At 40.9% G+C, this 15,412-nt stretch overlaps 1 protein-coding gene across 5 annotated transcripts in view; it reads right to left on the bottom strand.

The window, feature by feature from the left end:
* Window positions 1-15,412, bottom strand: part of rasgrp1.L (RAS guanyl releasing protein 1 L homeolog) — an 84,608-nt gene that overhangs the window by 18,539 nt on the left and 50,657 nt on the right. For all 5 annotated transcript variants that reach the window (XM_041573337.1, XM_018228797.2, XM_018228795.2 and 2 more), the window contains exons 2-5: window positions 9,990-10,171; window positions 4,039-4,144; window positions 442-504; window positions 56-187 (exon numbers count right to left, since the gene is read on the bottom strand). In XM_041573337.1, the coding sequence (XP_041429271.1) occupies window positions 56-187; window positions 442-504; window positions 4,039-4,144; window positions 9,990-10,062 (374 nt within the window). In that variant the 5' untranslated portion in view covers window positions 10,063-10,171. The remainder of the gene's footprint in view (window positions 1-55; window positions 188-441; window positions 505-4,038; window positions 4,145-9,989; window positions 10,172-15,412) is intronic.

Raw genomic sequence — 15,412 nt, 5'->3', positions numbered from 1 at the left:
CTAGAGCAGAAATCTGTCTGGTTTGGGAAAAAAAGGGAACATTTTGGTCACTCACATTTGTGCAGTGTCAATCAAGCGCCAATGTAACTCCTCCCCATGAGATCTCACCAGCTCCTGGAATTCTTCCATTGTCTGAGTGAGTTTTGCGTCCATCTTGAACATGACCCAGAGTTCTGTGATCCAGTACCTAAACACAGGAGGAAGAACCAATGAACAATAAAAAAGCTTAGCCAAGTAGCCTTTATATACATCATACTTAGTGTAATAAATGGCACAATGTTAGTTGACCTGTAAATTCTACCTGCTTATTGGTAGATTTGGGTTATTAGGTCTGTTTCAAATCTATGCACCTTTAATACACTTCCTCCTTTTAATATATAAACAGGTCCAGCCAGAAAAAAAAGAGAAAGAGGCAACGATCCAATGGGAAGTTTTACTCACCTTATAAAGTAGCAGATCCTGAGGCAGAAGGAAAAAGATCTGTTCTGCATGGCATCCTGATATGTGGGGCTCATTAAGGGAAACGTATAACAAAACAAGAACGATACCGCACCAAATGTATACAATGTATGCTCACATTCATGCCCTCCTGCCCCAAAAAACAGAAACTACCCCTAAACACTTGGTCAAGCCCAGTTTTGCAGATTCATGGCAATTGCTAGAGGGGCTCCTGAAAGATCTCAGACCAACGGACAGGTGCCATAAGTGACCAATGTGGGTAAACTCAACAAGTAGAATCAGTGGTCCAGGTGCTCCGGCCCAGACCCTCAGCTTAGGGAGAGGAAAACTGTTAATTTTGTGAACAAATTAATGAGGGCCTCTCTGCACAGGTCCATAGATATAAAAGTAAAGACAACTTTCATTGAAAAAATTTAAAAATATAAACATCTCCAGATGCCCAAAGCTTTTCATGCTCAGCAAGCATGTCATGTCAAGTCATGGGCTCTGTTTTCAGTCAGTATTTATTGGGCCTGTGGGGCTGTTTGGGCCTGTGAGCTTGAAATGTCAGGGCCTATTTTGAGTCTCTGAATTTTGTCTGAACCGCTGGGTTACAGTTTATAATGCATGATATTGATGCAGACACAATCAGTCAGGAGCTGGCCAGTTATTCACTATACTACATAGTTGGGGGGGGGGGGGGGCAAGATTATAATAAAATAATTATTTCAACCATGATGTTGTCATGGAATTTGAAAAATCGTGTAAAGAGCCAAATCCAGCTGTGGGGCTACAGTCATGTTGTAGATAAACTAGGGACGCACTGAATCGGTTCAGGATTCGGCCTTTTTCAGCAGGATTCGGATTCGGCCAAATCCTTCTGGCCAGCCGAACCGAATCCAAATCCTAATTTGCATATGCAAATTAGGGACGGGGATGGAAATCGCATGCCTTTTTGTCACAAAACAAGGAAGTAAAATGTTTTCCCCTTCCCACCACTAATTTGCATATGCAAATTAGGATTCGGATGCGGTTCGGTATTCGGCCGCATCGTTCGCAAAGGCTTCGGGGATTCGGCCGAATCCAAAATAGTGGATTCGGTACATCCCTAAGATAAACATAAAGGCACAGTCTCATGCCGCAAAAGCCATAACAGGTATTATTGTTAGAATCTTCACCTGTGACCTGCACCACAAAACCAAATGACATTTCCCTGTTCATTGCAAGCAATTACACAACTACACAAATACACAGCATCCAGCCTCAGACATGTGCAATGCTCAGTGATGTCACCTAAGTATTCCGAGCCCTACAGACGCTAGCGAAGGGTAGCTTTATTAAAAAACAGCGTGGGAAGGGGCGAAAACATGCTCTCTGTTATTCTGTGATGCAAAGTGATGCATCTTATAGACATGATGAGCTTTAAGGACTCCGTACAAGAATAGGATTATTGAATAAAAAATGACTGAATATAATTTGCCTGTTGCTAGGTTGTATGCGACACGTGAGAACCCTCATTGTCTCTTCCCAGCAGCCTCAGCAGTATAAGCCTGCCATTGGCTAGACATAGGTTGAGATTTTGATGTCTAGGGTCCTTGTGGCAGCACTCCCTGCGTGTTCCAGTGAAGTGGACTGGTTGTTGATGTGCCTTTGTCTCTCTTGTATAAGTAGCAGCCAGCTGTGTGAGTGTTTAGAGTCTGATCATAGAGATTCGCACAAAAAAAGGTGATGGGATACGAGCCCAAAAAATAAGAGCACAGGTGCGAGCATTCAGTTTGAAAAATGCCCTTATAATACATTTTACTAAAGTAGCGTTAAGTCAGGATTGAGCCCTGAAAAAAGGTTATGCGACTAGTAACTAGTGCTTCACATATCTAATGTGTGTGTGCCTCAATGGCCTACCATGTTATGCCTCACAAATTCCAAATCAATCCTGGTTTAAACACTTCATAGCTATATCCCTAATGTTCATATTTCCATGGTCCTCAAAAAAAAGCTGCCTTTTACCTATCACTTCCAAATGTTAGGGCCAGTCTCCCAGGTATAGGTGGGAAATAGCAAAAAAAAAACAGACCATGAGTTATATATTCATATATAATAAATCATAGTTCTCCAGTTGAGAAACCTTCTACTGGTGGCCTCTCCAAACCAGCACTGCACTCTTCAACCCATAGTTGAGATTTAGGTGACGGTTTCTTTACTGTCCTAGACTGCAAGCCTCTCCAGAATACCAGTTAGGAGGTCAAAATCATTAAGCTGTCCTGGATAGTCCTTGAATGACTGATATGACATTATTATACATCTGAAACCTTGTTATAATTTAACCACAGCTTGGACCACAAAGGGAATCTCAAATCCAAAAAGTCTAAAGACCTCTAACCTCTTTTAACTTTGTCAACTCTTGAGTTTCAGGCAGCAGTTTAATAAAGGGCCACGAGGTTAAAACAATACAGTCGAAGGCTGAAAAAAGCAGTAATTGAAAGCAAGTTTAGTGCACCATCATCTTGTATTGAGGATTGTATGAGAAACCATGTATTTGAGAATTAACGGCACAGTAGTGATCATAGCTCTTTCTTAGTGATGTGCGAGTTGACCCAAAACCAACAGTGACCACGGGTTGATCACAGGTCGGGCAGGTTTGGGTTGAAAATTGGCCAACCATTGCGGTTTAAGGTTGGACGCGGGTCAGACGGGGAAGTAGCATGAAGAACAAGATGACGCAGGTATGGGTTGGGCGTGGGTCCTACAATGGCAACATTTTGTGGGTAAGGGTCGGAAGCGGTTAAGGTTTTGCAGGTTAGGGCCAGGTGCTGGTTGAGTTTTTCCTGACCAATACATCACTACTATGTCTCCCTGCTCTAGATATCCACTACAGAGAACACCCTTCCTAACTATACTATGAACAAATGATAACTAATGTACTTCAAAGCTAGAGAATTCTCCACAGTGGACCAATGAAGCATGCCAATTCCCAAGCAAGCTAATAATTAGGCCCGCTGTTATCTGTCTAAAATTATGGCTTTGCAAATTGCACTAATACAATCGACTGACCACAGGCTGCAATTTCTGCAGCATTTTGGCAGCTGATATACTGTACCTCCCACGTGGGGTGATCAGATGGCATAATTTTCCGCCTAAAGCAAGTGGCCTCATGTGGGTCGCTCAGAATGGTTTGCCAATGGCCACACACAAAGTGATGACCAGTCAGGTAGAAAACAGAACTGGTTGACTATCATGTGCCATGTGTTGCCAGCCTAATGTTATCTTTTTCCTTTGGGCCCTTGCAGGGTAACTCCTGGTTAATCCAAGTAACCCAGTGATGCATTTTAGCCAATAGCAAATACTGTAAGAGTTTGTGACCAATGTAGTCTTATTAGGAAGAACAGCAGCAAGCAAAACTGGGAACAGACCCACAGCCTATGTCACAGGCTACAGGCTTCAACACACAAGGCTACTGTTGTTAGTTCAAAGTAGGCAAACATGAGGCTAAACTCGTTTTGCCATCTTAATTAGCTGTAACATTATCCTGAGAGCAGCCACGTCTAACATTTATTTACTGTTGATCAACGGTGACTTTCCAGTTCATTTAACAAAGGATATAGTGTCCTGAGCTTGATGAGCAATTCTGTGGAGGGGATCAGGAAGCCATGCATAGTCAGCATAATCTGCAGCAGCTCATTGTTCTGACCCATATTGCCATCTAAATCTGGAAAGAAAGGGGTGTAAAGAAAAACAATGTTACAGATTTGGCATGAAGCAGAAGTGAACACGGTCCAGCCAATAGCTGCCAGTGGATACTAATTTATAGTCTTGGATATTGTCAGAATTATACAAGGTACACTTTTCAACTTTTCAGTTGGCCATCATTATTTATTTTTTGTAGTTTTTAAATTATTTGTCTTCTTCTGACTTTTTCCAGCTTTCAAATGGGGGTCAGTGACCCCAGCTAAAAAAACAAATTCTCAGTAAGGCTACAAATGTATTGTTATTGCTACTTTTTATTACTAATCTTTTTATTCGGGCCCTCTCCTATTATATTCCAGGCTCTTATGCAACTCGGTGCATGGTTGCAAAGGTGCTTTGGAACCTAGCAACCAGACTGCTGAAATGGCAAACTGGAGAGCTACTGAATAAAAAGCTAAATAACTCAAAAACCATAAATATCAGAAATGGAATCCCATATGCAATTCATCTCAGAATATCATTCTCTACTGTACATCATACTAAAATATAACTCAAAGGTGAAAATCCGCTTTAATAGCACGGTTTAGAAACCTGTAAAACAATGCAGAGGTCACCCTGTAAATACCATGTTCATTATAAAAATTTGAAAATATTTCTCCTTATCTAAACTGTTAAAATTACTTATTTTCCTATCTCAAAATTGTTACAAAGTATCTTAGTTGCACCTGTTAGCTGTAATGGCCTCTCTGCCAAAAGCCAATTAAGTTAGAAACTTTGTTTCTTTTTCTGGCTGTTCAGTGCAGAGAAAAGAGGGACTTTCCAGTACAAATGAGGGACCTCAGGCTGAGCTGTCAAAAGAGGGACTGTCCCTCTGAAAAAGGGACAGTTGGGAGGTATGCTTCACTCCTTGCCCTGTTATTTCTGTTATTTCTAAGGGCAAAGCCCAGAATCATTCGCATGAGTGGTTTCAGTTGCATCTATAGCAGAGATTTTCCTTCTGCTGCAGTTTTGCAGCAACACACTTTCTGTTGGTCTCTATGGACATTGTGCTTACACATCTACGTAAGTGCAATATTTAAATCATGCCATGTTAGATTCCTGTTTTCTGCAGGCACTTTTTTTTTTAAATGCACAACCTACCATAAATGTCATCTTTTAGCAATGACACAGATTAATGCACATTTAAGGCCTGCTTGAATGATGACTTTGCCTATTAGACAGGGCCAATATACAGTATCTATATATATCATTGTCCAGGGAATGTGCAAATTGCAGCCTTGCAGATGTTGTTGAGCTACAACCTTTGTCAGCCTTTCCCAGGTTTAAGATAACAAGAAGAATACACCCCTGTGTGCAGAAAGCCTGAGCTGTGTCTTCCTCCCTCTGCAAAATATACAGGAAGCCACTAATCTCACATCCAACTTCTGGCACCCTCTGCACCTTTCTCACTTCAGCAGATGCGGTTTCAGGAGAGGCATTTTAACATCATGAAAAACAAAGGGAGGAGGACAAGGTGGAGGAAGTGGGGAGAGCAAATGTTCATTCTCATAATTCAACAGATGAATAAGGAGGATAAAGCCATTTGTGTCATGTTGATGTGCAGAAAGGGTTAATCGTGCACTTGCAGGTTAGCGGTTTGCGTGCTGCACATTAGACTGTCACTTTGTTCTGTTCCCACATAGATTTTTATGCCGAGGCACAGAGAATGATTTTGCCAGCATGGCGCGTTCTTTTTCTGGGGGGTTAAAAATCATAAGATAGCACTTTAGCACATAATCTGTCACTTACTCAGAGGATCACGTCATGGAAAAGAAAAGTAAATGAACGAGGCTGTTTCTCCATTTCACTTCTCAGAGGTTGGCAGCACATTGCCTGCTGCGTTTCCATTCAGGGAAAGTTGTTGTATTAATGCTAATTTGATTGCAGTTTCCTTTAGATTTCCTCTGGAGTGGCAGACAATGGAGAGTTGCCTTTGTCAACGTTCCCCCCACATTTTCCAGCACACAACCAGTCCCTGGGGGTTTCCATCATTTTCCAAGCCTCTTAGATGTACCCCCCCCAGATATCAGGTTAGATTCAAATGCATTCTTGTTTTACCAGTTACAGGGTAGGGTAGTGCCAGTCCCTCACATGTCCAAATACATAGCGGCATCAGAATACCCACAAAGAGAATGGCAAAGGGCCAACTTCAGCACAAGTGACCAGTCCCAGTCCCCAAAACAAAGCCACGGTTTAAAGGAAACTAACTAGAGGTACTGTGATCTGCCACTTCTGTGGGCACCAAGGTTACAGACCATTGTTTGATACCCACTGACAACTCTGAACAAGGAAGGCTGTTTAAAGGCAGTGCTCTATGGAAGGGCCATACATATTTGTTCTAAGGTGCAGGGCTGACAAAACAAATAGCTTAACCATCATATTTTCAAGCAATGCCAAAAGCACAGTGAGTATTCAGCACCTAAACAAATGAGAGGCGGAACATGAAGATTTTTTAGTAGGTACCCACATCATCCCTTATTTACATAAGAACAATTTTAATGTGAATCAGCTTCTCTCCCTTCTTCTCTTTTGTAATTTCTACTCTTCTGCTTCTTCTGTCACCTTCTGTGTTTCTCATCTCTTTACAAGTCCCATTCTCACATGTCTGTCTCTCTTACTTCTCTCTTCCTATTACAGTCGTTTCCCTCCTTCTGTTCCTTCTTTCTCCACTCCAGTTGTCTTCTGCTCTTCCCTAGGGCTACCTTTAAATGTCCCATAATCATACTTCCACTTTTCTACTCAAACCCTACTTGCTACCTCTCTTCTCTCTTCACACCTCATCCATATCCTTTATGTTCTGAACCCGTCTCTTATGTTCTTCCACCATTCATCATCATATCTTTCTTTTCTAGGGTGCTGTCCCCTTCAACAACAAATACTTCCCCACTGCAGAATACAATCCTTACCCCTTTTTGCTGAAATGAAAACCAGGTCTTCTTTAAAGAAAAGGTTTTCACATGTGCAAGATAGAAATATACAGTTAAGTGCTTTTTTTGGGGGGGGGGTGTTATTGTCCTTGTCATCAGTATCAAGAACTTGGTGCTGTAATCGTCAAAGAGAAAATCAAAAGAGAAAAAAAGGTAATTTCTCGGTAATAAAACAGTAGCTTGTACTTGATCTCAACTAAGATATAATTAATCCTCATTGGAGGCAAATCAGTCCTATTGGGTTTAATTAATGCTTAAATTATTTTTTTTCATCCGGAAAACCCCAGGTCCCATGCATTCTGGATAATAGATCCCATAGGTGTTTTTATTTAGACTGCAGTTCTACAGAAGGGTGCCAACAATCTTATAAGAGAACTCTGCATCATACCCACTTACTTGCATCATTGTTCAATTCCCCATAAAGGAGACATCATAGTCCATATTGTACCTTAATGTTTTTATTATTTATTTATAACTACTGTATATTCAGTTCAGAATAGTCAGCAGTTTTGTTCAAGAGCCAGAAACTACATAGGGCATAGGACAAATCTTCAAGAAGAAGAAATATGAAGCCCAGCAAGCCCCATGCTCCTAATCTTTCAAATGTCCTTGCTGTGAACTAGGTAACACTAATGCCAATTATAGAATTTCACAAGAAAACTGATAAGATTTTACCTTAACCCCTTTAGCTTCATGGTTTCTACTGAAGCATTTGCAATATAAATACAGCATGGTCATAGCCATGGCTAATACAGAAGATGGGTTTTATATCCCATACACCTTGTCACAGAGAATGCCATAGCTCAAAGCCTAAATGTAAATCATCCTTTGCAATAACATCTGACATTATTTCCATTATTACTTTGCAAAAATCTAACCTATGTGCATGTGCCGTGCAATAAGAGTCAGGGTTACCTACAGACATGCAAATAAATACAAATGGTGAAGAAGGCTTCTAGAAGGAGAACAAGAGAAGCATAAGATGAGGAAGGGTGACCCATACGAGCGGTATGAGGTGTGAGATACATTGGATTACTGGGGTTCAGTTGATAGCTGCACTTTAATTGAGCAGATTTGTTCAGTCACCTTCCACCTGTGTACAGTGCTCACTCTCCAGTCAGGCCACACCAGCAAACCAACAACCAATGTAGATTAGGATGGAGCACACAAATCGCAGACTCTGCTGCAAACGAATTTGAGTTTCGTCATGTTTCGGATCACATGGATCCTTTTTCAAGTGCACTTGATCCATATGATCCCAAACATGTCGTGACTCAATAAATTCGTTTGCAGCAGAGTCTGCGATTTGTGTGCTCCATCCTAATCTACGTCGGTTTGACAGCTGCAGTTTCTCATTATGGGAATCCAGAACAGAAAGCTGGGAAGAGCAAGTGGAAGCTGAAATGTATATTGGAATGTGTTGTGGAAAGTGAAAGGAAGAAAAATGTTCTTGGAGCAATAACCATACATAATTGGTTATCAATCAACCTATTCCGATGCAGCCGAGCCCAGCGACATAAGCAGCGTTTCTTCTTTGTTACACTGAGATCAATAGCACATGGAGCATTTCACAGGGCTGAATGAGAAAACCATGTACAACTTGGTGATGTGCAGATGGATCTTAATGGAAGTCTGAGTAAAGATACCCACACAGACATATTTTGATCTTTGAGTCAGTAGCAGAGTGTGTATAAAGCACCAAGGCAATGGCCTTCCTAATCAAGAAATGACTGGGCTTGGTCCCTGGTTGGATAAGGACATCAGTCTGTGTCCATGATCAGCATTCTTTCCCTAGCCCTGGTCATCCAATCATTGGCCTTTTGGTCACACATTTAGGAAAATGTTTTCTGTGTATTTCCTTGAAACGTTCCAACCTTATTTTATTCTATTTCCTGGATTTATCAAGCAAAACTTACACAACCCTTTTTTTTTTATTCTATGGTGTTTGTGTTTCCTGTTGCTGTTGTCCAAGGCAACAAAGCAAATGCCTTGACTCTATCTTTCTTATTATCTCTCTATCTCTCTCTCACTCTTATTCTGATTCATTTCCTTATGCTGCAGAAACACCACTGATATAACGGCAAAAGACAATTTTATGTGAGGTGCTTCTTATTAAAGGCGAAGAAGATTTCTCTGTTATTTGCAATTATTATGGATGCACCCAATCCAGGATTCATCTCTTTTCAGCTGGACTTGGATTCGGCCAAATCCCTTGTGCCTGGCTGAACCAAATTTGGCCCGAATCTTTCACAAGGGATTTGGCCGAATCCAAAATAGTGGATTTGGTGCACCCCTAGCAATTATGCAGAAGGACTAAGCTAATTATTGCACTTTTTGCCTGGTTTCGGGTGCCTAAATATATAATCAAAGTGCAGCCTCCTGTAAATCTCTATGGCAATCAAGTGAAACAGACAGTAGACAAATACAAGAGGTCCTCTACACTCAACCCATTATCAATATATTTCAGACATTAAGATATTCTGTGCATACAGTTACTAAAAAATGTACTGGGGCTATTTTGGTGACTGTGACCTAAAAAAAAAGCACTGATTTCATGGGACAGTCACCTGATAAGGACTCCCCTAATGCAATTGCCACTGAAAGTAATGGAAGGTTCTCTCAAAAATAGGACAGTGCTCCATAGGCCTAAGAGTGGGAGCAGCCATATTGTTTACCTAACTAGAGAGATTATCCATTAACTCCAACAGAAAAGTACCCAAACTGGCCCATAATCCTACAGTATTATTTTCTTGCCTTTTATTCATAATACACATAAATAAATACATTTTGGACATCCAGCTTTATTGAACTACACCTCCCAGTTGCTATATACGTGAGAATGCTAGCAGTTGCAGTTCACAGTAGTAAGAGTGCCAAGAAATAGGGATCAAAGCAACTTACCGAAAGCCTGAATGCACATCTGTATCAGTTCATCCAAGCTGGCTCCTTTAGAGAGTTTTCCAAGAGGCATCATCACCCGTAAGGGAGTGACAGCGGGCACTTTGGGATGGGTGGTGGAGTGGATGATCTGCTTCAGCTCCAGAGCGAGTTTGGGGATGGTGGAACAGCCATGAGCAGGTCGGCTGAGGAAGAGAAAAAGAGCTGGGCTGAGCATCACAGCAGCATAATTGGGCAAAGCAGAAGTGGAAGGGGTCTATGTGTTGCCAATGACACAAGGCACTTTAGGCTGGCATGAGTCTGTTGTGTTTGGAAGCAGCCAGTCCCATAATCATTTGGCCTTATGTTTGTGCTCCAGAAAAGTGTTTGGGGATAACAACCCCCCAAAATGGTCCTGAAAGTTTCCATCACTAGTGTACAGTACTAAACACTCCACAAAAACTAGTGGTAATAATTAATAAGAAAGTTTCATATGTACATTATATTATGAAATACAGTCAATATATCGGCATGGATTATTCTGCACAGGATACATTAATGTCTTATTGGTCAGCATAGTATCTACACTGGTCTGGTTTTCTCTAACCTTGTTCAGAGCTCGTTTACAAATGGATACTAATGGCTGTAGTTTTTCAACCCACAATTCCAGTTTTCCCCCAGAATTTTCCAGAGCCATTTTGAGGGCCCACTAATTAGCATTTGTTGACACTTGTGCGAGATGCACCAATGCATTTATTTATTTAATACACCAATGCAGCTTAAAGGGGTTGTTCAGCTTTAAATTAACTTTTAGTATGATGTAAAGAGTGACATTCAGAGACAATTTACCATTGTTTTTTGTTTTGTTTTTTTTTTTATTCAGCAGCTCTCCAGTTTGCAATTTCTGGTTGCTAAGATCCAAATGACCCTAGCAACCATGCAATAATTTCAACAAGAGACTGGAATTTGAATAGGAGAGGGCCTGAATAGAACGATGAGTAATAAAAAGTAGCAATAATAATACATTTGTAGCCTTACAGAGCATTTGTTTTTTTGGATGGGGTCAGTGACCCCCCCACCCCATTTGAAAGCTGCAAACAACCAGAAGAAGAAGGCAAATAATTGCAATACTATAAAAAAGAAAAAAATGAAAGCCAATTGAAACATTGGTTTAGAATATAACATACTAAAAGTTAACTTAAAGGTGAACCACCCCTTTAACATTGTAGCCAACTGGACCCAAGCTGTGGCCACCACACCAATGCACACAGCATCAATGCTGGTATTCATATGCAATTCACTCCATACAAGTCAGCTACTGCTATGGATACAAGCCATTACTCATACCCTGGAAATAGGCTGCCAGAATTCCATTGCTTTATTAGAGCAGGCAAGGCAAGTGCATTGGCACAATCCAGGCCTGATCTGTGAGTTCTGGCAAATGCCAGAGGGGCTACTGTAAGATGCCATAGACAGTCACTACTTATTGGGTTGGTGGGGGGCTGCTTTGGTCTTTGTATACTTGGAATGCCAGTGCCATTGTGAATCCCAGTACGGACCTGGCACAAACCATAAGTTGCATGCATATAGGGGCACACAAATATGATTGTGAACAGCACTCTACATTTTGCATTCATATTAGGTCTTTGAGCAATGTAAATGCGCCCCTTTATCCCAACCACTCCACTTACTGATCTCAATACTGTAGTTACTGTACATAAACAAGTGCGTCAGTATCTACGGTGGTTTGTTTTTCTCTACTTCATTTAAAGCTCATTTACTAATGGATGAAAATGGCCATTTTCTTTAAACCACAATGCGGCATTTGTCCTAAAATTCAAGCGTAATTTTGTGTACCTATTAAATAGCACCTGCTGCAGCTAGTGTAAGATGCACCAACATGGTACAATGTATATATATACAGTAGCCATAAATTATTAAACTTAAATAAAGTATTAAGCCAAAGACGGTTAGCACAACACATTCCTTCCCTGCACCTTAGCTTATGTATGAGCTGCCATATTGGCTGAGTACATCGAGTAAAGCTGGCCGTAAACACAAAGATAAAGTCTTATGAATTCTCGTTTTGTGCGATCGTATTGTGGATCGTCCCAACAATTTTTTTCCATGGTGATCAGTCATTTAGTCGACCAGACAGGTTAGAAGATTTCTTTCGGCTAATGATAATATCTCTGCATGTATTGCGATATCAATATATGACGATATTAATGACTGACTGTCACTACTATTTGTCAGATATAACTTTCGTACAATGGCTGTCTGTAAATTAATAGCCAGAACACTGTCTGATTTGTTCTTTTTACTACTTTATTTAATCTGAATGGTTAGTTGTAGGTCGGGAGATTGCAGTGCACAATCGTTCGTCGGACATAAGGATATATCTGCACATCTATGGCCAATTTAAGATGGAAAATTATCCACTGCATCCCTAGTGCTTATTCAAAGGGGGTTGATGTTGCTTTTGAAGCACAAATACATTTGCCACTGGGTGTAGTATATACAGATACGGGATCGGTTATCCGGAAACCCGTTATCCAGAAAGAACCAAATTACGGAGAGCCAGTCTCCCATAGTCGCCATTTAATCCAAATAATCCAAATTTTACAAAATGATTTCCTTTTTCTCTGTAAAAATAAAAGAGTACCTTTTACTTGATTTAAAGTAAGATATAATTAATGGAATTAATGGAAAAAGGGCCAAATGAGGCCTGAAACGTTGCGGTAATGCCCGTCACTTGAGCAATAAAGGCATTTTAACTTCAATTACAACTGTGGTGCTGTTCATATCGTACTTTGACTGCATTTGCTGGTGGAAAGTGGCCACTGGAGAACTTGCACCCATCCAAAGAAAGTAAGAAGATTTAACAAGGTTGTGCTGACTATTTTTGTCTGCATTAATGGAAGCAAACCCAACCTATTGGGTTTATTTAATGTTTACATGAATTTCTAGTAGAATTAAGGTATAAAGATCAAAATTATGAAAATATATAAGTGCAGAAAATGACATTAAGGGGAAAAATGAAAGACAACGCCTCAGTTCACTCTAACAAAGTGAGAGTAATAGCATTTACACATTATTTCCAGGAAGCCTGATAGAAAAATCCCAGTGCCTTATACCTAATGATGGGTTATCACTTGCTTCCTTATTGTTAGCTGTGGAAAGAATGAGGTTGCACAGACACAGCAAGTCTATACTCATCCTGTACTGCATTTCAGCACCAGCCCACACCCTGCTCACAGCAACGGTGACAGTTTGTACCAGGTCTAGTAACTCATAGCAACTGTAAGCACTTGCATGTTTCTGATCGAATTCGGCCGAATCCTTCTGCCCGGCTGAACCAAATCCGAACCCTAATTTGCAAATGCAAATATAGGGGCCAGGAGGGAAATCGTGTGACTTTTTGTTACCAAACAAGGAAGTAAAAAAGTTTTCCCTTTCCCAAAATAGTGGATTCAGTGCATCCCTAATTACTAGACCCCGGTAAACCTTACCCCTCTTATGAGACGCATTCCCCTCATCGCTTCACATTGTGTAATAACATATACATGCTTTAGAGTTTATGCTTGGGAAATGCAACTTGTATTAAACATCAACCCCCGTCCTGCACCCCTGGAAAGTCAAAATTGTACATTACTGTATAGACAGCCGGTATGCCCTGTTTAGCTTAATTTTCCTAGAAATCTATTCAGTAAAGCACACTCTGCAACAAATATGAGATGCTTCAGCTGTGGAAATGCAACTGCCAGCCATCAAATAACACCTGTATTTTGTCAAGAGGAAAATAGGGGTTATGGGAATTCTATTGCATGCTACGGGAAAAAATCCATAAAAAATATGCACTGGTCTCCATAATCAGACCTCATCATTATTATTATTATAATTATTAACATGTATTTATATAGCACCAACATATTTCGCCACCTTATTCTCTTACTGTGGCCCTGACTACACAAAGTTGTATTGTAACATACAATGCTCCCTACATGAGTATGCTGCTACCTGGCAAGGAAAATGATGCCTGAAACCATGCCTTTTCTATATACAGGTTTGGGACCTGTTATCCAGAATTCTTGGGACCTGGAGTTTTCCAAAAAAAGGCATTGTTCCGGAATTAGGATAAGGATTGTTTTGCCTTCAATATGGATTAATTATATCTTAGTTGGCATCAAGTACAAGGTACTGTTTTATTATTACAGAGAAAAAGGAAATCAATTTTAAAAATGTTAACTATTTAATTAAAATGGAATCTATAGGAGGCGGCCTTCCCATAATTCTGAGCTTTCCGGATAAGGAGATTCCAGATAAGGGATCCCATACCTGTTCTTATATTCATTAGACACTTTCAAGTGGTCAAAGAACCAAATCCCCCACTGTGAGTTTTCAATTAATAGCCCCTCCATAAAGGCCTCCTGCTCCCACTGCCACTACATAGATGCAGATAAAAGTGCCATGGCTTCCCCATACCATGGGTGTGACACAGGCAAAGATAGCATCTGCCAAGCCTGCTGGGCGACTGTGCAGTTACACAGTCAGTATAGGAGGCAGGAGGGGTAGCTGCAGGCACTGATGTGACCAGTAAGGGAGGCTATTAATTAAAAATGCACAGCGGGGGAGGGGTTGTTCATTTTCCTTTAAAGGAACAATTCAGTGTAAAAATAAAAACGGGGCTGTGCAAAATAAAAAATGTTTCTAATATAGTTAGTTAGCCAAAAATGTACTTTATAAAGGCTAAAGTGAGTGGATGTGTAACATAATAGCCAGAACACTACTTCCTGCTTTTCAGCTCTATAACTCTGAGTTAGTCAGCGACTTTACGGGGCCCTATTGCAGGTCCGGACTGGCAATCTGTGGGTTCTGGCAAATGCCAGAGGGGCTGCTATAAGATGCCATAAAAACATGGGCGTAACTACAGAGGAAGCAGACCCTGCGGTTGCAGAGGGGCCATTAAGGATGTAATTTATGAGCAATTTAAATATATCTTGGCAGAATTGTCAAATTTAGCAACATTTTAGGAACCTTAATTGAATTTGCTGTGGGGTCCAGTAACATCTAGTTACGCCACTGCATAGAAAGTCAGTATTTAGTGGGCTTTTGGGGGCTGTTTGGGCCTCTGTGTGGGCTGATTGGGCCTCTGTGTACTGAAAATGCCAGGGCCTATTTTGACTCTCAGTCCAGAGCAGCCCACGTGGGATATAACTGTTCAGTGAGTTTGCAATTGATCCTCAGCATTCAGCTCAGATTCAAAAGCAACAGTTATGACCCATGTGGCCAGGGTAGAACTGGGGGGGGGGCCCATCGGGGCTTCATCCTCAGGGCCCCCCTCCGCATGTTCGCACATGCACACAAGCGCATGAACATGCACACGAACATGCACACAAGCACACGGACATGCACACAGTGGTTTTGCCGTGACCAGCAGGAAGAGA

This window comes from Xenopus laevis, chromosome 8L, assembly GCF_017654675.1.
Source record: "Xenopus laevis strain J_2021 chromosome 8L, Xenopus_laevis_v10.1, whole genome shotgun sequence".
Taxonomy (NCBI): domain Eukaryota; kingdom Metazoa; phylum Chordata; class Amphibia; order Anura; family Pipidae; genus Xenopus; species Xenopus laevis.
Note: the sequence above shows the minus strand (reverse complement) of the source record. Positions and strands in the feature narration are given on the sequence as shown.